The sequence below is a fragment of the Delphinus delphis genome, chromosome 5 (assembly GCF_949987515.2).
Source record: "Delphinus delphis chromosome 5, mDelDel1.2, whole genome shotgun sequence".
Lineage (NCBI taxonomy): Eukaryota > Metazoa > Chordata > Mammalia > Artiodactyla > Delphinidae > Delphinus > Delphinus delphis.
The window spans coordinates 8,324,370-8,350,386 of record NC_082687.1 but is presented as its reverse complement, the minus strand read 5'-3'; the positions used below and the strand labels follow the sequence as shown (position 1 = coordinate 8,350,386).

The window sequence follows — 26,017 nt, the reverse complement described above, 5'->3', positions numbered from 1 at the left end:
TGTTTAACTAAATAAAGAAGTCGGGACGTTCACAAATGTTTTCCCCTTTCTCATTTTCTATCCTTGTGTTTATACAGGATATGACCAAAGACCAGATTGCTAATGAGAAAGTGGCCCTGCAGAAAGCTCTGCTATATTATGAAAGCATTCATGGACGGCCGGTACGTGAATGCACGGAATTTGCTGATTGGGGTAAATCACCTGGCTTTAGAAGGGGATCTTCTACGTTCAGTATTTTGCAGATGAGGTTCCCCGATGTTTAAAATACTCTGTATTTTCACCAGAAGTAAGCTTTCGGAAGGCTACACCAATGATACGAGTTCCACTCTCCAGTAGGTGCTAAATTTCCACTCTCTAGTAGGTGCTAAATTTCAAAAAGCTCCAAAGAAAAATCAGTTTGCAACTAAAATGTAGTCACTCATGTCTACACGTGCTTCGAGGGGAAAATGGTGGTGGAGGATATAAATCGGTGCACAGAGCCCTAGAGTGAGGAGACGTGCCTGCCCCTCTTTCTGCCCCCATAAAGCTGTCATCGCCGCCGGCTCTAGGCGTTCTTATCCATAAAAGGAAGGTGCTAAACTAGAATGATCTGCCCTAAAATTCAGTTTCTCTGCAATGCCGTTTGCAACCTGTGTTTGTAGAGAAGTTCTAGCTGCCATCGAGAACCCAAAGTGTGAGGAATCCGAGATGTGTCTTTGGAAGCATTTGAGACCACTTGTTCTTCAGCAAGAGTGTTTATTGAATGTTTGTTGTTAGTCCTGGGGGAGAGAGCGGCATGACAGCTTCTGCTCTATTCCTTAGGGAACTCGTAATCAGATCGCCTAGTCAGTGACTCTTAGTAACCTCCTGTTGAGAATGTTGTCAAGAACCCAGCAAGACGCGTTCTTAAGAGCAGGTGTTTATGTTCACAGATGGATTTTTATACCGCCAAAATGCATAGATCTCTTTTCCAGTCTCAGCCATAGCTTTGTAACGGAGAGAGTCTTTTCATCCGAAATATGCTCTTTTAGATGAAGAAACTTCGAGAATAATGCACTAGCCTCTCAGATCTGTGAGGGCAGGGGTTCTGGGTTTTGTTTACCTAATGGTGAACCTGGCCCTCAGCAGCTAGCACAAGACCTGACACGGGGCATGTGCCCAATAAACTATCTGTTGAATGATCCTCCGTGGTATTTTGGTTCTGAATCTATTAGGTTTAAATTACAAACAAAAAACAAAAAAAAAACTGGAGCTGATGATGACTGATGTTGCTGGCCTGTCCCTGCAGTGGAAAAATACTGGTGCTCTGGGATAATGGTCATGTTTCAAGCCAAGTTTTGTTTTGGATCTTTTAAAGGCGTTGAACCAAATAGTCAATGCTCCGGAGCTCTCCTACATCGTGAAACTTTGTCGTTCTCTTCTGGGGTATTCAAAGCTTGTAGAGATGCAACTAAACTTCTTCTAACAGAGAGAAACCCCTTCTCCACTAAAGGGCTGTCCTCACGGCCACCAGGCAGGCCTCCATGAGGGAGGTGGGACTTAGGTATCTTCCTTCTTTCCGTGGTGTGGATTCAGGTTATGACATTGACAGACTCCTTCAAAGACTTCCTTGCCTGAGGCCCGAGATCTCTCCGCTGAACACTGGTCTTTACCTTACTGTCAGTGCAGGGGTTTGTGTGCCATGGTACTTGTTGCTCCGAGCTGGGCACGGTGTCTCTCATTCTGCCTGGACTGTAGCAGCATGCAGGCGGCAAGATCAGCAGACCTAGATGCAAACCTCCGCCCTGCTGACTCCGGCTCCGTGACTCGGCTGCTTAGGTAACTCTCAGAGCCTCAGTGTTTTGTCTTCCTAATAGATGTCTGTTATAGGTTGTCATGGAGATTACATGACATTACACACACACACACACACACACACACACACACACACACACATTTACCTGTAGGCTGTCTGGCATTGAGGAAGTAGGGCAGAGTGGCTTTGGGGAGAGATGGGTGGGATTCCTCAGTAAATGATAGGTTTCACTTCTGGTACAATTATATGTTCTGCCTTCTGCTGTCTATTTCTTATTAAATGATTGAATCAGGAGAAATGCACATTTTTTAGCACTCTTATCATTAGGAATCTGAACTATTAATTCGTGGTCCTTTCTTTCATCGTTATTTTATTTTATTTTATTTTGTTTTTTTTTTTTTTTTTTTTTTTTTTTGCGGTACGCGGGCCTCTCACTGTCGTGGCCTCTCCCGTTGCAGAGCACAGGCTCCGGACGCGCAGGCTCAGCGGCCATGGCTCACGGGCCCAGCCGCTCCACGGCATGTGGGATCTTCCCAGACCGGGGCACGAACCCGTGTCCCCTGCATCGGCAGGCAGACTCTCACCACTGCACCACCAGGGAAGCCCCCATCATTCTTTTAGATGAAGGAAGCACACTTCTGGGATCTGAATTCTAGCATCTCACAGGGCAGGGGACAAATGCTCTAGGAAGTTCAAGTGTCATTGATTCCTGTTCCTGAGTCGGGCTTTCTGCCTGTCTCTGGAACATGATACTCCAGCCTCCTCAGGAAAAGCAGAGTTCAATTGATATCTGGCCAGTCTGAAAATCAAAGAGTGAACTTTTCATTCTTAGATCTGTGATGTTGCCACGGACCCTGGACTTATAAATACGAAAAATACATATACTTCCGGAGCTAAAACATTATTGAACATTTGTTGTTAGTCCTGGGGGAGAGAGTAGCATGACAGCTTCTGCTCTATTCCTTAGGGAACTTGTAATCAGATCGCCTAGTCAGTGACTCTTAGTAACCTTCTGTTAAGAATGTTGTCAAGAACCCAAGCAAGACACGTTCTTAAGAGCAGGTGTAAGGCAGCATGAAGTTTATGTTCACAGATGGATTTTTATACTGCCAAAATGCAGATCTCTTTTCCAGTCTCAGCCATAGCTTTGTAATGGAGAGAGTCTTTTCATCCGAAATATGCTCTTTTAGATGAAGAAACTTCGAGAATAATGCACTAGATCCTCAGATCTGTGAGGGCAGGGATCCCAAACCCCGAGTTTTTTAGAAAAGCAGATGCTTAGAGCCTGATGGTTTTTTGCTGAGTCTACAGATTCTGATATAAAAGGACACTAACAGTCAAAATCACAGGCCACGTGTGCTGCTTCTGTACACGTTTTAACAAGGCTGTTTGCTCTAACGGGACACCCTCCAGACAGACCGACACATGTAAGGAAAACAGAAACACGCTCATCTACACACTGGCACATAATTCCCTATGAATTATTATTGAAGTGTGTCCTTTTCAACATTTGAGGGTCTCATCAGAAGACCACGTCACAGAAGTCCAACAGACAGCTGCAGCTCCCTGTGTTACCTTGTTTACGGACCCCGATGTTGGTGGAGGGGAGAGACTGGGTGGCTTGCTCACAACTTCTGGGTTCTCACTGATATATTTTAATCTTTTGTTTAAAAAACCGGGGAACTAACAGGACCCTAAACGCACCATGTTCGAATTTAAATGCAAATTCTAAAGCCACATATAAATACTATCATTTGTTTATCTGCTGTTTGGGATTATTTGATCTGATCTTTGCCCAGTCAGCCTAGCATTGTCACCTGATAGTAAAGAAGAGCGGGTCACCGTTTTCCGAATCAACGGGCCAAGAATGCGGCCGTTATAAGAATGCATCTCATCTGTCTTCTCCCACTAGCGGTTTTATGACTCAGAGACACCCCTCCACACACAGATTCAGACCATTTTTTGTTTTACTAAGGAGATTTGATATATTTTTCTGAGACTTATAGCGCAAACCAAATAGGATAGTGAGAGACCAGTGGATGGAGATTTCGTTCCATCTAAAGCAAAGGTTGAGTGGAAGGTGCTGCCTTCAGCCATGAGATCTTCATAGCTAGATGTTCATGCTGTCTTGATTTGGGTGTAAACGTGTATCTTAGGCTTAACCCTATTTCCGCACATTGAAAGCCACTCAGAGCTGCCACTTAAATGAAAATTTAAATAAAGGCTTGAAGCAAGAAGAGGGAGGGGCGTCCCTGGTGGCGCAGTGGTTGAGAGTCCACCTGCCGATGCAGGGGACATGGGTTCGTGCCCCGGTCCGGGAAGATCCCACATTGCCGCGGAGCGGCTGGGCCCGTGAGCCATGGCCGCTGAGCCTGCGCGTCCGGAGCCTGTGCTCCGCAACGGGAGAGGCCACAACAGTGAGAAGACCGTGTACCACAAAAAAAAAAGAAGAGGGAAAGTATGTTGAAAAGACAATATACTATAAGCTTGGCCTAAAGTCATTTTTAAGCAATTATGGATCATAACGATTTTCTAATTTGAATTCTGCAGTTTACCAGTCAAGAAACCGAGACTCAACCTCACTGGCTCATTCAAAGGGCTATTCTTGGTTAGGAGTGGAATCCCTGAGCAGCTGATGACTCGAGAATAAGAGATGTCAAACTTCTGAACAGTTTGCCCCTGGTCGACTTAATATCAGCGGCCCTTTTTTTAACGGTTTAACCAAGGAGCTGCTTTGTTTTTCTAACTCTTGGTTCGATTTTGGCTCTGCTCACGAATCCAGCAGTGGTAATTACTAAGACGTGGCTTTACGAAGGGTGAAAGTCGTGTTGACCTTTGGTGTCACCAGGCCTTTGGCTTCAGACATTTATCATGGAAATAATCCTGGTGTACATCAAGTAGTATTCTTTCCATCACCTCAGACCTAAAGATCATGGATATTTTTGGTGTTTAGCTACTTCCATCACATGCCAGCATTAACTTTGGTCAAATCATGATGAGTTTTGACTCTCCAGAGTCAAACACTGGATCTCATCAGATCTCTCACAGGCGATTAGTTCTGAGGGTCATTCATTCTTAAAATGAGCAATTCATAGAAAGTCTAACTAGCAGCGTTACAAGCCACATGTAAGCAAGCTTATCCTCTTCATCTACTCTAACTAGAAAATTAGGTTTTCGAACAAAGAGTTAGAAAGGACATTGATTCTGTCACATTTGCCACGTCTGGCTGATTTTAGCATTAAGTCTCCTTCCAAAATCCAAAGTCTCCTTTTATAATCCAAAGATGTTTCTACAGTTGACCCTTGAATAATTCGGGAGTTAGGCATTGTTCAACCCTCAGCATAGTCGAAAATCTGAGTATAACTTAGAGCCGGCCCTCTGTATCCGTGGTTCCACCATATCTGAGGCTCCGAATCCGTGGAGGCAACCATGTAGTAGACGGTGTAGTAATGTAGTATTTACTATTGAAAAAAAGTCCGCGTGTGAGTGAACCCGTGTAGTTCAAACCCATTTTGTTCTACGGTCAGATGTAGTAATAGGATGCTAGTCTGCAATGGGGAAATGTTGGCTACTTATTACTCTTATTTTTCGCACGTCTTTTGGTCACTAAACATCTGTGACCAAAAGACGTGGTCTTTTATCTTACATAATCTTACATCTTACATAATATTTGTCATGGGTTGAAAATTAGGATGTGCCTTAATCTCATCTGCAATACATTTAATGAATACATCTTGTAGTAAAAAAAAAAAAATCATTTCATGTGTTCCAGTACTAAATTTTGTCGTTTTACATGTGAGGTTGTACAAGTCATTTATTTCTATTCCTCACACTTATTTGTGCCTACTGTTGAGCTTCTGTTGAAGTATAACATGAATACAGAAAAGAGCCTGAATTATAAATATATATGTTGATGAGTTTTCACAAAGTAGACAAATCCACGTAACCAACATCCTGATCAAGAAATAAAATGTGGCCTGCCCTCTGGAAGCCCTTCTCATGTCCCCTTCCAGTCAATACCATGACCTTCCACCCCACCCACAAGAGCCATTCTCTTGACTTCTAACGTGATACATTTGATTTGCTTATTTTTGAACTTTGTATAATTAGAACTTTACAGTATGTATTCTCAGGTGTCTGGCTTGTTTTCCTTGGCTTTATTTTTGTGAGGTTAATCCATGATGTTGCATATCGTTGTGTCCATTCATGTTCGTGGCTGTGTAGTATTCCGTTTTGGAACTTACTTGTTCTACTCTTGGGCATATGGATGGTTTCCAGTTTGAGGTTCTTATAAATAGTGCTGTTACGAACATTCTTATGAATGTCTTTTGTTGAACTTAAGACCACACTTGTTTGCTGTGTACTTAAGAGCGGAATTGATGAGTCATATGTTTAGCTTTAGGAGATACTGCCAAATAGTTTTCCAAAGTGTTCCACCCTTGCCAGCACTGAGAGAGAATTCCAGTTTCTCAGCATTCTTTCCGACACTTGACACGGTCTGTCTTTCAGGTCAGCCATTGTGGTAGGTATGTAGTGGTGAGGCCTGTGGTTCTAACCTCACTCTTTTTTTTGTATGAAATAATTCCTGTGTTCCCTTCCAGTTCTGACACTCATCTTTTATGAAATACCAAATTTAAAACTCCTTCCTCTATGGTAGATAGTAAAAGCAAGAAAATGGCACCTCTTGATATTTTGGTAACAGGAAGAGATAGAAAGAAGCGATTATTGTTATTGCTGATGACAGAAGATAAATAACTCAAGATGTCTTTGCATAGTGGCAGTATTCTAACAAGTTTATCCAAAGTTCACTTACTGTTGACCACTTTGGGAAAGGCAAATAAAAAAGGCAACAAAGGACAATCAATTCATGCATAATGTAGACCTGTCTTCAAAGCTGAAGGCCCAAAAGGCCCATAAGAGAAATGGTCACAGCGAATACTGTTTGCCCTTCCTTACCTCTGTAACCCTTGCCTCATGTGTACAGTAGAAATAAAATGCAGAAGGCCAACAGCAAACTTGAAACAAAGATACTTCACCTCTTACTCCATTTAAGTAAACAAATGCATATTTATGAATTTGGCATACCTATTTATATTTGAAATATTCATTCACTCATTTTATAGATATTTATGGAATACTTTTATCATGTCAGGCACTGAAATAGTTACCAGGGGTACAAAAACACAAACTCCTGGTGTCAAGGGGCTTATAGCCTAAAGAGAAGACAGACGTATCAACAGGTAGTTACTATAGAGTATAGAAATATATCATCCATTAGGACTGCTGTAATACCATAGACTGGATGGCTTATAAAAGATAGAAATTTACAGTCCTGGAGGCTGGAAGTCCAGGATTAAGGTGCTGGTGTTTAGTGAGGGCCGACTTCCCAGTTCATAGACAGCTATCTTTTCACTGTCCTCTCATGGCAGGAGGAGTGACGGATCTCTCTGGGGTCTCTTTTATAAGGGCACTAATCCCATTCATGAGGGCTCCATCCTCATGACCTAATCGCCTCCCAAAGGCCCCACTTCCAAATACCGTCACATCGGGGATTCCTTTTCAACATATGCATTTGGAGTGGGGACGGGGGAGTGAGTGGACACGAACGTTCTGTCTATAGCAAAGCACATGTGAATTACAAGGCACACACAGGTTGTGGTAGGTGACACGCAGGGGAGGATGAGCAGGTCTCCCGGAGAGGGACATGTTGGAAAAAGCCTGCACAGGAGTGGGAGCTGGCTCTTGATCTGGAATTTGCTAAACCAAAGAGCAGTGAGGAGGCCATTCCAGGACAGAGGGAACTAGACAAGGAGGTGTGACACAAACTAGTTTCTCTCTGGAGCTTGAGTTATGAGAATGATGATGAGAAGCAGCAGGTAATGAAGGGCTTCAAATACTATGCCAGGTGTTTGAGCTTGATTTCTCCCCACTGCCTGTAGAGTCAGTCCTGTAAACATTTTTGAGCCCTGTGTCAGATTTTAGGGCCACAGAGATGAATCAATCCATGTATTCTATGGGCATATGTTCCATGAATACCTACTGTTTGCCAGAATTTGTCCCCAAAAACACAACAATTCCAGGGGGAAGAAAGACATTTTGGGTTTTTTTTTTTGTTTTTTTGTGGTATGCGGGCCTCTCACTGTTGTGGCCTCTCCCGTTGCGGAGCACAGGCTCCGGACGCGCAGGCCCAGCGGCCATGGCTCACGGGCCCAGCCGCTCCGCGGCATGTGGGATCTTCCCGGACCGGGGCACGAACCCATGTCCCCTGCATCGGCAGGCGGACTCTCAACCACTGCGCCACCGGGGAAGCCCAAGAAAGACATATATTTTTTTTAATGATTACAGACCTGCATGGTAAGTAGTATAATAGAAACACATGCTTTCTTCTTCCCTGGACCTAGAAAATAGTGAATCATCTGGGAACTCTCAACCTTCAAGAGTTTTACATAGGGAACTAATAATTAATAGTGATCATAGTTTTGATTGAAGAAAAGTAGTACTGCTGAGGGAGTGATTTCCAATGATCTGCAGCTGAAGTCGATATTTTAAATATTCACTGATTCATGTTATCAGTTTAGTAAATTTTGCAAGACTGGCGAGTCTTCAGTTGCATCACCTGTACTTTCTCTCGGCCCAGAGCGTGCTTGGCCAGCCTGGCCACCAGGAGCAGGCTTTTCAGCTCTTCTGTTCTTGCATTTCAGGTGAGCAAGAATGAGCGGCAGATTATGAAGCCGTTGTACGACAGGTACCGCCTGGTCAAACAGATCCTGTCGCGAGCCAGCACTGTCCCCATCATTGTGAGTACACCGCGGCCCGGTTGTCAATTACGTGGCTCAATGGGCCCTGGCTATATTACTTGGGCCCCAACTTGCCTTCTCATGAAAGAATAGTCTCTCATAGTTGAACCTGCCATTAATATCCATGACCCCTAAGCTTGAGGGATGAATAATTTACCAAAGACTTCTGAGGCTACGTTTGCCAAAAATGAGCAAATCTGAGGCCGACAGAAATTTGTTTTCCCCCTTGGGGATATGCCTTGGCCGTATGCCTCCATCTGACACGTGCTGGGCCAGCTTTCCCATGCTTTCCTCAGAGACGGAGCACCGAGAGGACGGGGCTGTGCCCTCGCCAGGGCCCCGCTACAGTCTTAGCGGCCTCTGTTAATAGTCTTCTCTCCACCTCCAAGAGCTGGATCAGCCCTGCTGGGAGAGAGCTTCTAAGGCACTCAGGAGAGGGACCCTCCTCTTTTTGGAGGAGGATGTAGGAAAGTGTGAGGTGGAAGAAAAGGGAGGGCAGCTAACAACTGTGAACTGCGCTCAGTGGCCACCGCCCTTGGACTTCACTGCTTTGGGCCTCTGAATTGGGACTTTGTCAGGAGTAGGGAACAGCGACGGGCCCTCAGCTCGAGGAAACCCTTTCGGGCCCTGGCCAGCCTGCCCCCCACCACCACCTCCGATCCCAGCCCTGCTGTGAGGGCAGTGTTTCTGCCCTGTCCATCTCGTGGGGACCCTTTGCCTCTGTTTTAGTGCCCACCTCGGGGATCCTGAGGGTTCCTCTGCTGGCCTGTAGGCTTTGTAGTAAGCAGGCGTGGCCTCGCTTTTATGTTGTTGGTGAAATGCGTGTTCTTCTCAGCTGCTGCTCTTCTATTCCTCCTTTAAATCTCCTTGTTTATTTCTAGGCCCAAGATGCAGTCTTTCTATGTCTTTTAACAGTATGTTTGTTCATATTTAATGGGGCAGGGTCCAGAGACCTCAGGCAGGTGTGTTTGAAGAAAGCTACCTTTCTGGACGTTTTCTACAGAATAAATCAGTAACCTAACCAACAAAAGGATTAAATCTAAGAAGTCCTTTTTATTCCCCAGTCAGGGGTCCATAGTGTCCCTCAGTGGGGTGACTGTATAGCCTCTGTTGATAACCTTTGCATCACCCGATGAGCTTACGTTATCGTTAGTTGTTCTGACCAACAAAAGGATTAAATCTAAGAAGTCCTTTTTATTCCCCAGTCAGGGGTCCTTAGTGTCCCTCAGTGGGGTGACCGTATAGCCTCTGTTGATAACCTTTGCATCACCTGATGAGCTTACGTTATCGTTAGTTGTTCTGACCAACAAAAGGATTAAATCTAAGAAGTCCTTTTTATTCCCCAGTCAGGGGTCCTTAGTGTCCCTCAGTGGGGTGACCGTATAGCCTCTGTTGATAACCTTTGCATCACCTGATGAGCTTACGTTATCGTTAGTTGTTCTGGAAGTTATGGTGACTAGGAGGAAAGGCGGGAGGCAGGTGCCCCTCAGGTTTTTTCTGCGTGTGTGGTTAACATACTCGTGTGCCATCCTTGCTTTCATGTGGCCTCTGTGGGTGGGGGTCGGGGAGAGCTCCGAAGTGAAGCAGCAACTTGGACAGGAGCTTCAGTTGTGTCTGGTTTTCCTGGGACTTCTTGGCGGGGAGGGGTTCGAGTCTGTAGTTAAAAGGCAGAAGTAAATACTTGCGAGTCAGAAGGGGATGGGGAAAGAAGTTCTCCGTATAACCTGCCTATTAACGCCTGTCGCAGGGTTCCCCTTCCAGCAAGCGGAGAAGCCCTTTGCTGCAGCCAATTATCGAGGGCGAAACTGCTTCCTTCTTCAAGGAGATAAAGGTGAAGACCCCCAGCTGCTAACCGCTTGCTACCTCTGCAGCAATGTCTTTCCCTCCTTCCCTCTCTCCCGCTCTCCCTCTCTCCCTCCTGTGGATGGAAAGCCGCTGTGATCGGGCCCTTGGGCGATGGCTTCCTGCAGCCGTCCCTAAAAATCAGTAGCAGCTGCATAGCACAGGGAGATCAGCTCGGCGCTTTGTGACCCCCTAGAGGGGTGGGACAGGGAGGGTGGGAGGGAGGGAGACGCAAGAGGGAAGAGATATGGGGAGATAGGTACATGTAGAGCTGATTCACTTGTTATACAGCAGAAACTAGCACACCATTATAAAGCAATTATACTCCAGTAAAGATGTTAAAAATAAATAAATAACATAGAACTAAATAAATTTAGAAAAAAAATCAGTAGCTGCTTCTAACCAACTTTAAGCAGTCCTCTTTTATTTGTCATAGACCGGCTGATCTCCTTAGTTTCATTTCACTCCCTCGCTGTTGGGTTTTGTTTTGTTTTGTTTTGTTTGTTGTTGTTTGGTTGGTTTTTACTTTGCTTGCAGGGATATTTGTTTTGTTTTCAAAATGTTTTTTGTTTTGTTTCTTTCCCCCTATTTGAGGAATGGATTTTCTGTACTCCAAAATTTTGTTAAATCAACTCATTGGGTAACTTTAAAAAAAAATCTCCTTTACTAAGTTTATAAGCGAAACCAAAATTAACGAAGGCAGTGTACGTAGCACACACAAAAAATTATCATTTTATAGACAAATATCTTAGTTGTCTTTGACAGATATGTGGGTACAGTTTCATCCACTCTCCTTTCCTCTCACCTTCCCCCTGGCACATTTAGTCCTTGGTGCTAATTCTATAATCTGTTCTTGATCTGTGAATGTAGCGCTGTGACCAGCAGTCACTAGGATGTGCGCTCTGGTTTTTTCCACCAGGAGTAATCATGGATTTTGTACAGATAATCCTTGTCCTTGGTGGCTACTTCTGCTGAAATGGGAGGAACCGTCTGTGCCCATAGATCTGTAGGGACCTAACTGGCCTAGACTAGGATCAGCCTCTTTCATATTTTTACTTCTGGACAACTGAACACACTGACTGCCTCGTACAGGGCTCTAGAAATGAAAAGTCAAAGTCAATCTTTTTAAAAAATTGATGATTGTTATTTAGCAGTTAAGTCAGAAGCGGGAGTAAAGCCCCACGTGGAAGTGAGTGTTAAGAGTTTCACTTGTCATATTCCTATGGCAACCCCAAGCCTGGGGTGTCGTTTATTTACTGTAGTTAGGAACGATTATTTCAAAATATGGGGGCCTCGTTGCCACGGAGGGACACCAGTTGAGAACCGCTCCATTTCTTGCCTGATTGCCTCCACTGTAACTGAGGTAAGGAACCGGAAGCCACAAAGCCGTCTCTTCTCTTCACTCTCTTCCTTTTCTTACCTCCCAAGGGTCTTAACTACTTCATAGACCTCACTTTAAGGTGTTAGGCAGTGATCGTGCTCACTATTCATATTGTTTAAACAGAACTTGTTTTGTAAAGATGCTGTAGATGTGAAATGTAGGCAAATACGCTACATTGTATCTTCAAAATTAGAGCTACTTTCTTACAATAAGACTCGATGTTGATGAAAGAAGACAAATTTTATCTAGCTGGTAATTTCACACAAGAATTAAAACACCATAATTGAAGAAATCTGGGCAAGTGTGTGCATGAAAATTAGCATATTTCTCTTAGAAGCGTGCGCTGAAACTATTCCTAGATAAAAATGTGTTCTTAAACACATCCGAAATATGACACTTGATAATTGCCTCATGAAACGAATGGAAGACACAGGAAGGATGCTCTTTTTAAAAGTGTTCCTCCAAATCTTATCCTTTAGCTTAGTTTATTTTTTTCACAATTATGTTTTGGCCACTGGCCCTCACGATGGTCAGAATTTCAGATAATTTTGCAATTATTACATTGTTCTCACAAATGGTGTTGTCTTTTAGTTCATTTTGTCCCAGTTGGCCAGGTTCATCAGCAGGTATTTGGACTGTACGAATTCTCAGAAATCCGGTTAGAATTTAGAATTTGGTGTGTGTGCAGATTGTATTTAAATGGTTTTTGAAAACCATCCCCGATTTTTAATGCTTATGGGAAGACACCAGCGGTGTGTGAAAGAGAGCCAGCTCAAGTTCTGAAGCCCTAGAACTTCCAGCCCCCAAATCCTACAGATCATCTAGTCCGTTCTCTGATCCAACATAAGAGTTTCCTCTAAAACTTCTCTGACAAAATAGAGGCACCGTCCCTAAGAAGTTATTCCACCCTCAAACTTGAGATGTCTACAGCAATGAAGAGAGTAAGGTCGCTCGTTACACGGGCTAAGCATCTACAAGAGCTAAAAATTTATGTTATTGGTTTTATAGCTTATCATTTGAAAAATTATCTAAAACTATAGTAATGATATAATTTTAGAATGTATAAGTTTAATAACTATAAAATATAATTAATGAAAGAATTAGCTTGTAGGATTCACAGTTACGGTTGTATGACTTTCTACTTACAGGGCTAGTTCTGCCTCTGGAGCAGCATGGACTGAGCGTACTGCTTTCTCCTTGAGAGCACTTGGCGTATTTACGGTCACCTGCCCTGCCCACTGCCACCCACACCCTGTGAACATTTCTTCTCCAGGTTCCTCTTACTCTTTTCTCATGTGATTTGGGCTCCGGACTGTCCAGCAGTGCAGTGGCTCTGCACTCTACACCAGTCTCTCTATATCCCTCTAAAAAACTGATAGCCAGAACTGAACGTGATTCTAGATGTGGTTTAACCAGCCCGACAGTGGACCGAGGACTAGTCGTGACCTTGTTCTAGATGACCGAGGCCCTTCAGTTCTCGAAGTCTGTGCCTACGTGACTGTCAGTGTGCTGTACGTTCCTCTTAGTCTTTCTAAGGCAGGATGTGTCCACCTCAGCCCTGCAGACATTTGGGCCAGGTAACTCTTTGCTGTGGAGGACTGGCCTCCACCCACGGGGTGCGAGTAGTGCAGTACGACCATCCCTCCCCAGTATGACGACCAAACATGCCTTCAGACGTTGCCAAAGGTGCCCTAGGGGGCCGACCTGCCCCCAGCTGAGAGCCACGGCTTGTCGCCCTGCCTCACTGTTGATTTATGCAGCCCCCAGCTTCCTTTTCCAAGAATTGCTCAGTGTCTGCGTCCACTTTTTTTTTCCTAATCTAATGATAGGACCTTGCATTTTTCCCGCTTGTTACTTCTCATACTTCTGTGCTAGCCTTATGGAACAGATTACAGCTAGCCTTTACGTTCCAGTACACCCAGATAGCCCTCCCCACTGTGTCAGCTGCGCATTGTGTGAATATCCAAGTGACTGCTAGATATTGAGTAAGGATGGGTCAGGTGGAGAGCCTGCTAGAGGCCCCCTGCAGATTCACCTCAGCACCGCAGCCGCACTCTGCATAAATGTTCGCACAAATCAGCCTGCCTCATTCCTTATTGAAATCCAGATATTATGCCAATTCTCTCACAAAAGAAGAAAATGGTTAGTTCTTCTGATTTGTGTGCAAGAAGCCAGTGCTGGTCACCGTTGATCCATGATTCCTTTTCAGTTGCTCATATGTTATCTGGACACCGGTTCCTTCTAGAAGCCACTCAGTATCCACAACAACCTGATGGTCTTACAATTTGAAGATCTGTTTTGCTGTTTCTTTTTCCCTATGTTTTTCACAGCTTACTGAGAATAGCTTTGTGTAGCTTCGTCTTCAAAAACACTGAGTTCTCAGGATGTGCAAGACACAGTCTCCCGTTCTGAAGTTCTCTCAGGACCTTGGGATATAATTGTTAAGGCTTAGACCCCTAACTTCATTGCTTTCTATCTCGGGCTTTAATAACCTCTTAAGAGTCATTTGTATTTCTCTTTTAAAGCTGAATTACTGGACTAAGATATTTATTGAACAGCTAATATAGGCAGGCATTGGCTGAGCTCCGGGAACAGCAGTGAACAGAGAGGCCCAAATCCATCCCTCTTCCATGGAGTTTATAGTCAGGTGGTCCCACCTGGTCTCCTCATCCAGGAAGGGGAGGTGGGCAGAGGCTGAGTAGCTCTGCCTGTGTGCCCGGTGTACCTGCTCAGGTACTCAACACGCATTCTCTCAATTCTTATGTAAATGATGTAGATGGGACTTGCCACTTCATCTTATAAAAAAAGAGAAACTTTTAAACTATTGATTTAAAAGCCACTTTTCCTCTGTGAATTTAAAAGTGGTTTTAATTTTTTAAAAATTAATAATGAAGCTTTTACTTCCATGGATCAAGAAAAGAGATTGAAGATCTGAAGTCCCAGCAAAAAGAATCTGGAAAGGTCACCTAGTTTTTTGCCAACTTTACCTTCATGCCTTTGTAACAGTAGTTTCATTGTAGTTATGTACTAGTCCTTTTGTTTTGCCTATTTGTTTCTTTATTCACATTATTTCTCTTCAGAGGCACCATTATAAACATACCACACTTTATGGTAAGAAAAATCCACCACAGACAGTTTGAATCCTGTACTTTACCTGTGAGCAGGGGTTCCTCCTGCCTCCTGAGAGCCATTGGCTGCAGTGGCCCTGAAGCCACTTGGTTGAACTAACAACTGATGTTATAATGCTCTTGTTCATGTAGCTGAACGCCTAACCAATTTTTTAATTTCTCAAGATATTAGGATATTCTTTTCTGGTCTGACTGTACATGTTGGCAGTAAATTACTTTTTTTTTAAATCTTTCTTTCAGACTCTGATATCATTTCTTAGAATCACATAGCTTTAAATTGGCACTAAGACATTCTCTCAGAAAACTAAGTTGACCTCATTTTTCTAATTGCATTTTTATCAAGACAGAGAATATCACACTTTTCTTAGAATCTTGAATGCTGAAAAATACAGCATGTGGTCCTTGGAACCTCTTTGAAAAAACGTAAGTTTTATGATTCTGATCATGCAAAGATAAACGTTTTGATCTTCTCAAAAGCTTCCTAAAATTTTGTGCACCAAGCAACCACAAATATTTCATAATCTCAACTTTTAAATAGAAAGGCCGTATTGTTGAATTCCTGGAAAATCTTCACAGCTTAAAAAAATTCTGAGACACATAACTAATAGAATCTTTAAAGCACTGATTTCTGGTGGTGGATTTTTTTTTTAGGTATTGTCACAGAGCTGAGAGTGTTTAAATTCATTTGCTTCTTTTGATTTAGGGTATAAATTGTGATCATTGTTCCTTCCTACCCTCGACCTTGACAACTGTTAATTGTGCCATATACTAATTTTTTTACAGCTTTTTTCCCTATTGAGTAGCTGTGTTTAGTGTTTGTCTTATTTACTGTGTACATATAGATATTCAATAATATATCCATCATGTACACATGTGTTGCTAACTGTAGCTATATAGAAGAAACTATATGGGGTCTGGATAATTAAGTGATCGTGAAGTGATACCTGTAATGACAGAGGGCCCGAAAAAGTGACCCAATTTTTATTGGGGTTGCTGTGTATCTCCAGGAAGAAGAGGAGGGTTCAGAAGACGAAAGCAGCACAAAGCCAGAGTTCACCGTCACCCTGAAGACCGATTTCAGTGCACGTTGCTTTCTGGACCAATTTGAAGATGTCACTGACGGCTTTATTTCCCCGATGGATGATAAAATACCATCAAAATGCAGCCAGGATACCGGACTTTCAAATCTCCATGCTGCTTCGATGTATGTTGTTTTGGTGGTGGTATTGGAATGTTGTGATGAAAATAATTTTCTGAAATATTATTTTAGCCTTTGTACTTAAATTGGCTGCCAAAACGTAAGTGACTTGCCTAGGGTGCATCTGTGTGGATAAAACAGGGTTTGCTTGTTTGTTTAATTTCTGGCTCAGTGGTTCTATATGCTTCATCCCGTGTTATCTGAGGGAGCATCTGAGATCTCGCTTAAACAATCGCAAGGTCTCTGTAATGGCATTGTGTGGTCCTGTGCGCCACAGCTCGCCATTTAATACATACCGAGCACAGATGGCATCTCTTTCTTTCTAAGCAAAATATGACAAAGCGCCATGGGAGTTCACAAGCCTGAGGAATTCATAAGTAGCAGGAGCCTCGCAGGAGCCCCAGAAGCCGTATCTATCGTCGTGTGCTTTGGCTTCCAGGGGATGGAAAACATCCATTTCTGGTGACCCTCAGCTCCTTGCACAGTTCCTGCATTTATATGCTTTTCCCTTTCTCCACAACTCCTATCGAGTTGCACATTCCTTACGTTTACAACTATTCAGATTTAACTCAATTTTCTTGAAATACTTCTGCCCCTCTTAGACCAGAACTCTTGGAACACCTTCAGGAAATGAGAGAAGAAAAGAAAAGGGTTCGAAAGAAACTTCGTGATTTTGAAGACAATTTTTTCAGACAAAATGGAAGGTAAGTGCGTGTGCTGTCCTTCCCCTCCCCCACCTCACACACAGCCCTCTTTTTTCTGTGTCACATCTGTGCAAAGCCTCCCATGTGGGAGCCACCCTACAGCTTTCCTGTAACCTGGCCCTTGGTTTTGTGCCCTGGGCCCCTTTGAGGCTTACTGGAAATGGGGAGGTTTGTGTGGCCCTTCAGGAAGAAGTGCTCCTTGGATGATATCCAAGACCGATACAGATTCAGCTAACATTTACAAAACTCACCTGTCATATCAAATTCTAATCGAAAATGAGCAGCTTAAAGCTGTTTCTAGTGGGCAGCACTGGTTTAGGTTCTGTTTTTGTTTTTTTAATCTTAATAAACTTGAAGGAGAAATAAGGAAAGGGGCACTCTAGGTCTTGCTGGTTTGTAGGCTCATTTTAAAAGCAGAGTTGTCAAGTCAAATGAGAAATACACAAGAAACAAGAAGCCCTCCTGACTGATAGAGTGCCTTTCACCAGTGAGGTTTTGTTTTTTTTTTTAAATACATTTTATCACCTAACATTCTTTTTATTTTTTTTATAAATTTTATTTATTTATTTTTGGCTGCGTTGGTTCTTCGTTGCTGTGTGAGGGCTTCTCATTGCGGTGGCTTCTCTTGTTGCGGAGCACAGGCTCTAGGCGCACGGGCTTCAGTAGTTGTGGCTCGCAGGCTCTAGAGCGCAGGCTCAGTAGTCGTGGCGCACGGGCTTAGCTGCTCCGCGGCATGTGGGATCTTCCCGGACCAGGGCTCAAACCCATGTCCCCTGCATTGGCAGGCAGATTCTTAACCACTATGCCACCAGGGAAGCCCCTGTCAGTGAGTTTTAAGACATACTGTAATCATCATCATAGAGCGCTATGCTGAGGGTTAGTCACCCCTGTTAGCAAGTGACCACGCACAGAACGTCCGACTCAAGTCACAGCATGAGACCAGGTTAGAGCAGGGAATAGAGCTCCATCTCTCACATTGGAGTTAAGTTTTATCATTTTAAAATGTTTTAATCTAAATTATTTAAACGGTGTAAATACAGTTTCTCTTTAAGTCTCCTTTTATACTTATCAAAAGTATTGGGAAATAAAAGTACCATAAAGATTAACTTAGGCATTAAAAATGTACTATATTTCAGTTTATTTCAATTATTGTATAAATTTATTTGGGGGATCTCTGATTTGGATCTGTCCTATAATGACTTTCTCAAGATTTATGGGTTTTTTTTTTTTGCGGTACGCGGGCCTCTCACTGTTGTGGCCTCTCCCGTTGCGGAGCACAGGCTCCGGACGCGCAGGCCCAGCGGCCATGGCTCACGGGCCTAGCCGCTCTGCGGCATGTGGGATCTTCCCGGACCGGGGCACGAACCCGCGTCCCCTGCATTGGCAGGCGGACTCTCAACCACTGCGCCACAAGGGAAGCCCAAGATTTATGAATTTTTATACCTAAATATTTGTTTTTCTTTCTCCATGAACTGTAGGTTATTTAGAAAATATAGATAAAAGAAATAATACCCAAAATGATAATAATACCCAAAGACAAACCAAAGGATTAATGTTTTGATGTGTTTCATTCCAGTCTTCTTCCCAAACATATTTTTGGTTTGTCTGCTCATTTTTTTCCCCGTTTGTTTATAGTCACATTATGCATAGATATCCTATAATTATGTAACCTTCACAAGTTTTAAGAAAATACAATTGATGGGAATCAGTCATCATCATACAAGTTTAGAACTGTCAGGGACTTCAGATTTCACAGAATCTGGTTCCATCACTTTATCCGTGAGGCAAGTGAAGACCCTCAAAGGCACGTCTGGGGCCAGGGTCAGATGCCCCCTTCCCTGCCGTCTCCTGGGAGCATCCAGGGTCCTTTCCTTGAGCAGGCAAAGCAGCAATAAAATTAGTTCATTGAGCAAAATTAAATGAGCCCCAGGCTATCCCATTTCCCATTTTTGCTCTTGAATAAGAAGTAAAGGAAGCCTGGTATTTGAATGTCTGACATGTGCGTTTCCAAGTGAGATGAGAAGCAGGGCAGTACCGGTTGAGGATGAGGGTAACGGCGGCATTTCGTCAGGTTCTCCTGCGGGTTGTATTAGATCATGGATTCAGAGTACTTAGCATGGTGCTCACCCTATAATCAGCTCTCAAGTATAATACTTGTGCACATAAAAAGTATACATGTAAAATGACTCAGTAAACTATAAAGGTTTATTAGTATTCTGTGATCCAGTTGCTGAATTCCAAGACTAATTTTTATAGTAAGTAGGAGTATTAACTATTTTTTTAAACCCTGTAAATTACGGGTATACCAATTACTAATCAGAAATGTAATGGTTCATTAGGTGAAGTATATAGAAGTGAGAAAGCATTAAGTGTAAGTAAAGGACTTCAGTGTACGGAGACTTGTAGTATGAATTCATACGTAGCAGCAGCAGAGAGAGAAAGTTTCTACATTTCTTAGTCTTTCCCATCATGCTTCAAGATGCCAGATTAACTCTGAAACTCAGTTGCATGGTGCCTTCTGGGGACACTGTCTTTCACTGCTTGTCTAAACCCAGCTCCAGTCTTGATACCAAGTGATGCCTGGCAACACTGATTCTATGGGGTGATCAACTGCACATTTCCACATGATGGTCCTTCACCTGAGGAACAGTATCCTCTAGAAGAGACAGCACGTGATCACCAGCCCCTTTTCCCTTTGTTTCCGTCAGAAACGTCCAGAAGGAAGACCGCACCTCTATGGCTGAAGAATACAACGAATACAAGCACATCAAGGCAAAACTGAGGCTCCTGGAGGTGCTCATCAGCAAGAGAGACACTGATTCCAAGTCCGTGTGAGGAGGCAGCCCTACCCGAGCCAAGGGGGCTGGGGGTGCAGGGTGAATGTGCCCCCCACCTCCCCTGGCAGATAGCAGCTCTGCAGAAACTGGAAGGCAGCCTTGGAGCTGGACCTACAAAGAGAGTAGCTCTTCTGCCTCTGGGCCACTGGGATCGTCTCCAGTTTCCACTGCCTGCCTTGGAAACCGCCTAGATGGAGGGAGCGCACCTGCCCCCATGTAGGAGTTGTGTAAGGGAAAGTCGAGATCTCCGTGCACCCGAGCGCTCACAGACACACACAGACGCTGTAGCGGAAGCTTCGCTGACAACTGGCAGCGACGAATCACTACATTGAGACACACTCATCTACAGAGGATACACACTGTTCTTCTCTGGATAACTGAGAAGCAGCCTGTTCTCTGTCGGACTGTGACAAAAACAAGCTCAGGACTTCACTCTGTAGAGCGATCTTGCTGTGCACATCCAGTGCAGGTGCCCAAGAGAGCATGGGCCCAGCCCAAGAGAGCACGGGCTCTCTTTGGACCCAGTCAAGTGGGAACCTGCATTGGAGCCCTGTTTGCTGCCTTGACCATCCTCGTGACCTTTCCACAGAGCTGCGCCTTTCCCCACTCGTGTGAATCGCTTCCCCTTTAGCTCTCAGGTGGATGGAAGCCGCGTCTGCCCAGAATGGCCGTGCAGTCCTCTATTTGACCGTGTGTTTCTTCACGATGTCCTCAGCTGATAGAGGGCTGTGATCCCTGACTAGGGCTGGACCATCTGCAGAGGACAGAGGGGATAGAGAAGTAGCTAATATTTGTGCTGATTTTTAAGTTAGGCAGCGGTGAAGAGCCTGGAGAATCCTTTCCTGAACGTTGACTGCACTTATTAGCCTCAGATGTTAACATCAAACACTGGGCGAGGCCAGCAGCCTATTTGGGGCTTGGTTTTGTTTTGGCTGTAGCCGAACAAAAGGGTCTTGCTTCATTCTTAGCTTAAGTGTAGAGGATCGTGAGAGAGAATGAGCCTCCTGAGGACTTACCAGAGTTTTAATTTTTTTTTCTTTTTTTTAAGTAAACCTGCACTAAAAATCTCCTGAAGGGTAAGTATAGCCCTGAGAGCTCAGCCTAAGACAGAATCGAAATCACACTATTTTCAAGATCATGTATAAAGAGAAAAAAAATAATGGTGTATAGCCAATGATGATTCTAATTTTTTCAAAGACGGTGTCACAAAACTGTCTATATTAGACATTTTGGAGGGACCAGGGAATTGAAGACACCAGATCATTCATCTCTCCAGTGTGCCGGTGTTATCTTGTGATTTGTTGTTACTTTTTGACTTTCTGTGTTTGCGCTGAGGAAAGTGGGTCCTGGTTCCGCCTGCCCATCCTGGCCCACGTTTCTGCTCTGTGAGGTTGAGCACAGGTGTCTGCCCACCAGCCGCTGGTTGCCAAGAGAAGGTGTTTCAGCAGGCTCTGCCTTTTGAAGATAATGTTGCGGGATGAACGGGACAGCAAAGGGTACCATTTTGTTTTCTTTAATAATAATAACAAGGATAAAACTCCTTCCTGATCAGTTGTCAGTTTCCAAAATGGGTTCTTGAGAAACTGTCTGGTCAGATTGGATTTGTAGCAGCATTTTCCATTGTTGAAGTGAAGTAGCAGCTCTCTGTCGGTTGAAAATCGTTGAAGTCAGGAGTAGGGGAAAAAGAATACCTTTAAATTTGCTCTTAAAAATAATCATCCAAAAGCATGAGCTATATGTTGAAAGTGCCCTGGTTGAATCCACGTACTTAAAGACAGTACAGAATCCTGCAATAGAGATATAGCTTGGTATTCTTTGCCTTACTGTTTACATTGCAGATTGCTATAATTTCAAGGAGTTATATTATAAAATGATGCACTTTAGGACGTTTCTATTTTTGAAATCTGAACATGAATCATTCACATGACCAAAAATTGTATTTTTGAAAAGAAATACATGTCTAGTTCGTCCTTTTTAAGTAATCTCTTACATAAGCTATAATGTAAATCACATCATTACCAGTTAACTTTCAAAGCACATCTAAGAGTATTGTTTTGCAAATACTAATATGCTATAGAACTTTAAAAGAGAAAAAGCTATATACATGAGAAGCTACTAAATGTTTTGAAATCTCTTGTTTCTGCCAAAGGTAAATTAAGTAAAAGATTTATTCAGGAATCCCCATTCAAATTTGTATGATTGAATAAAAGAAGATACCGAGTTATAGTAAAATGTGTATGGAATGTCATGTTTTCCTTTGTAATTTATAATAATATACTTCCTAGAATGGTGCCCAAATTAAGGGAGGGAAGCCCTGTTTACAGGAGATTCTATCTGAAGACAGGTTAGTCCATAGGTTCTGGCTCTGCCAGAAATGCGGAGGTAAATTTGTTTCCATAGCAACCATTTTTTGCAGCCCAGAGTCTCAAGGCCCTAGAGGCAGTGTCTTAATTGGCCTAACACAGAATACTCCGGACTGCGGTTTTTCCTTTGCTCTGTGGGGAATGTGTGTGTGTTTATGAGCACATGCCAACAAAATAAATGTCAAGGGTTATGTAATAACAATGATAAGTAGAAGCAAAGCATGAATCAACTTGGCCGTGTGATTGTAAGAATCAGAGATAGCAGAGGCTTGTCATTTCCCAAGCATTTGCTCTTTATTATGTTTTAGCCTGGAGCAAACCTTGAAATAGATATTTATATTAAGTATGTTATCATTACTGCATTTCATCTTTGAAGCGTTGAGTCCGTATTTTCCTTTTTAGACAGGTATGTGCGAGGTTTAGGATAAGGGCCCGCTGAGAAGTTTTTCAGGACAGCCGAAGTTTGTCTTGGTGCTGGTAGAAGGAAGTCTGCACAATCTCAGTGATCTCCGATTCAGGGAAAAGTCCCATGAAAGAACACATCACATTTCAGGCTGGAGAACTATTTTTTTTAATTGCTAGCTATAATTTATTGTGAGCTAATAAGTAGATGGCTTTCGTTGCTGGTTTGAAGTCAAAAGGTGATTATTCATTGGCAAGGCAGGGATCGGCAATGCCTCTATATATAACATCAGTGTGATTTTTGCTTTCTCTCCTCCTGATGCAACACTTGCGTGGTGCCAGAAGAGCCTGTTAAAGGGTGTGCCTGCTCCCAGGTGTGTCATTTCTAGCCCAGGACAAGTGCCTCAGGGTTGTGCCTTGCGCTTAGAATTCCTTATAAGGTGACTGTTAAGTTGATTATCAGAATCAAAGGGCAGCCATGGTGCCAGTTAAGTTGGTTCCTTCTGGGACTGCCTAATTCTCAGTAGACAGAATTGAGCCCTGTATCCAGAACTGATCACAGATTTATAAGGAAAATCAAAATTTAAAGTTTGTTGATGAATTTTTTAAGAGATTCTTAATCTGATCGTGAAGATGCCATCTTTCTTAAGGGTATATTTCTTAAGGCTGTATACCTCACTACCTTTGATGGTATATTTATAGCTGAACGCCATCATCTCTTTTAACTGCCTTGTGAAAATCTGGTTGTAGTCTAAATTGGTTTTGCTTTCAAGACGGGTCTTCCTGGCACACTGCATCCTGGGGGGGGGGGTTTCTTCCGAGGTGAGGAGTGGTAGTTTCTGCACCCAGGTCAGCACCTCTGTGGTATTCTTTCGTAGTCTCCACTTGGTTAAACCGATAGGGAGGGACAAAACTGGGCTAAAACGTTAAAGCAGTGTTTCCTCGGAAGGCCACGGGTTTAGCAGAAGCCGGAGTGTGCTTGCTTTTTCTTTGATTAATTCCCTTCCGTTATATTTTTTTCCCCCACGTGACCCTCAGAATCTACTGAAGAGTACATTTTGTCAAAAGATAGGCTACACGTGTTTTTGAGTCCGTAGGTACTGAACTTGTGCATACTGGTACTTCTTCACAGGGCAGCTGACACGGCCAAAGCTCCAAGAGATGGTGATCTACGTGTCAGCCGCTGCGCCGTGGCCTCAGCCACTTTCCAGAGTAGAGATCGCGCCCTTGGGGCATCCACACTCTTCCACCGTGATCCTTCATAACAGATGTATGTGGATAAGCTGAGGTCAATTGCAGGTACACACAGATGTGTATTAAAATGAAATCTATACATCTACAACTTCACATTGCTATGAAAGTGCAGGTATGTCTCTAGAGGATCTCATTTTGTCTGGAATCCAGCCAGTCGTGGCCACGTGCGCAGCTTGAGAAATCGATTCGGCAGATCTGTCTCTCAATCTGAAAGCACCTACACAATCATGAAAATCTCCGAGAGTGGATGCAATTTTAGTAAATAACATGGGCCCAGAACAATGTTTACACGCCATGTAAGCAGAAAGTATTTGAAATTACAGTTGTTCCTTTTGTAAAATGTAAACTGAATGAAAATGTTATGTACATTTTTGTACATGGCTGTATTTTGTATGAACATAAATAAAATATTTTTAATTGTGAGTGTCCTGAATTTTTTGACAGCGTCAGGAACGTGTGACTGAACCCTCTGTGGGGTCTGACCTTTCCCTATGTAGGGAATCACGCTGCTCCCCTGAGCTCCTCAGAAGCCTCCCCTCCAGGCAGGCCACTGGAAGCTGAAGCAAACTGGGTACAAGCTAGACATGCCCGTGATGGTCAGTAGGAAAACAGGCTTGTGCTCTCTGCTCGGCTGCCTTTGAAGCAATTAATGGAAGGGGCTGGAGGGGTGCAGAAAGAAAGGCATTAAGAAAAACAACTGTTTAAGTACATTTCCAAAGTCTCGGAGGCCATCACACGCAAATATGTGAACCACTCACTACTCTGAAGCTAATGAGGCCACCAGAAAACTGTGACATGGAAGAAAAGGCACGTTGCAGTTGTGTGAGGTGAGTAGCTCGTGGTCGGGGGAGGTTAGGCCCACAGGTGTTCTTTAAGCTGCATGCGTTACAGACGCCTGACTGAAGTGACTCAAGTACACATTCAGAGTATACTAACCATGAAATTAAAAAAAAAAAAATTAAGGCTTGGAGCAAGGACCCTGTCCCAGGACTGATACCAGGATTTGAACTAAGATGTCTGACTTCGGAGCATGAAGACGCAGCACTGCTGACGGCACAGGGGCCTGGCGTTCTGTCAGAACTGAAGCTCAGGCTTCCCTGGTGGCGCAATGGCTGAGAATCCGCCTACCAATGCAGGGGACATGGGTTTGAGCCCTGGTCCAGGGAAATCCCACATGCTGCAGAGCAACAAAGCCCGTGCGCCACAACTACTGAGCCTGCGATCTGGAGCCGCGAGCCACAACTACTGAGCCCACGAGCCGCAACTACTGAGCCTGCGTCCTGCAACTACTGAGGCCCACGCGCCTAGAGCCCGTGCTCCACAACGGGAGGCGCCACTGCAGTGAGAAGCCCGTGCGCCACAGGGAAGAGTAGCCCCTGCTCACAGTAACTGGAGAAAAGCCCACGTGCAGCAACGAGGACCCAACACAGCCAAAAATAAAATAAATGGAATAAATAAATTTAAAAAAAAACACTGAAGCTCGTCTGAGTAACTTACCTTTTGAAACACTGGGTCCAAAGTAATAAAACTGAGGCAGAAGTGGCAAGCAGTACATAGCGACCCTTCATTTTCTTAAGTCCTGTTTTGCTGTCGCCCCTCCGAGTGACCAGAACGTGATGCTGGCCCAAGTACACCAGCTTCTACAGCCTGTTTAAAAGCCTGATGGCCCTCCAGACGGCCTCCCCGACTCCCCTGGAAATGTTTTTGCTCCTCCTCTATCAGTTTGCAGCACTATGGACGAACTGAATGGGAATTTCAGAACAGGGACCGACGGGGGAAGGTTGGGAGAGAAGGACAGTCCTCGTCGCTCCTTTCAATAGCCTCATTATTACCTCCTCTAGAAATGGATTCTGAATCTTGTAAGACAAAATGTATCGGGGTTATCCCTAAGCTGGGTCAGCTTATCAAGGCTATAAATACACAGTTGGATTTCATATTCAGTAAAAGCTGAAAGTAGAAATTCCCAAATGCGTTTTCAGAATGCTGGCTGGCAGGCCGACAAGTGGGGTTTGGCAGGAGCTGGGCTTGTGGACAGCCTGCTTCTCACTGCTCCTCTCCATCGACAAGGCTTGTACTGCAGGGTGGATACGAGTTGTGCAGCATCTTCCGGGGAACGCGGCCCGGTGCGAAACGCAGCAAGAACCAAATCCGAGACCTCTGGACTTCCATGTCTCAGCTGAGCCTTTGTGTGTATAAATCATGTGTTACTGTGAGTTCTGAAACTCATATCTTCCACACGTTTGAATCTTCCTTTAATTTCTCAAAAGCAATTCAAAGATGCTGAGAAATCCTTGTCATGCTTCTGGTTCTACAGCATTGAGTACTTCTTGGTAAGAT

General features: G+C 43.8%; 1 protein-coding gene across 2 annotated transcripts in view; it reads left to right on the top strand.

Moving 5' to 3' along the window:
- The window catches only part of FAM13A (family with sequence similarity 13 member A), a 336,376-nt gene extending 312,680 nt beyond the window's left edge, over positions 1–23,696 (top strand). For both annotated transcript variants that reach the window (XM_060011983.2, XM_069540673.1), the window contains 7 exons: positions 78–161; positions 8,476–8,571; positions 10,319–10,402; positions 15,930–16,126; positions 16,723–16,824; positions 19,533–21,157; positions 23,559–23,696. In XM_060011983.2, coding sequence (XP_059867966.1) covers positions 78–161; positions 8,476–8,571; positions 10,319–10,402; positions 15,930–16,126; positions 16,723–16,824; positions 19,533–19,659 — 690 coding nt within the window. In that variant the 3' untranslated portion in view covers positions 19,660–21,157; positions 23,559–23,696. The remainder of the gene's footprint in view (positions 1–77; positions 162–8,475; positions 8,572–10,318; positions 10,403–15,929; positions 16,127–16,722; positions 16,825–19,532; positions 21,158–23,558) is intronic.
- The last annotated feature ends 2,321 nt before the right edge of the window (positions 23,697–26,017 follow it).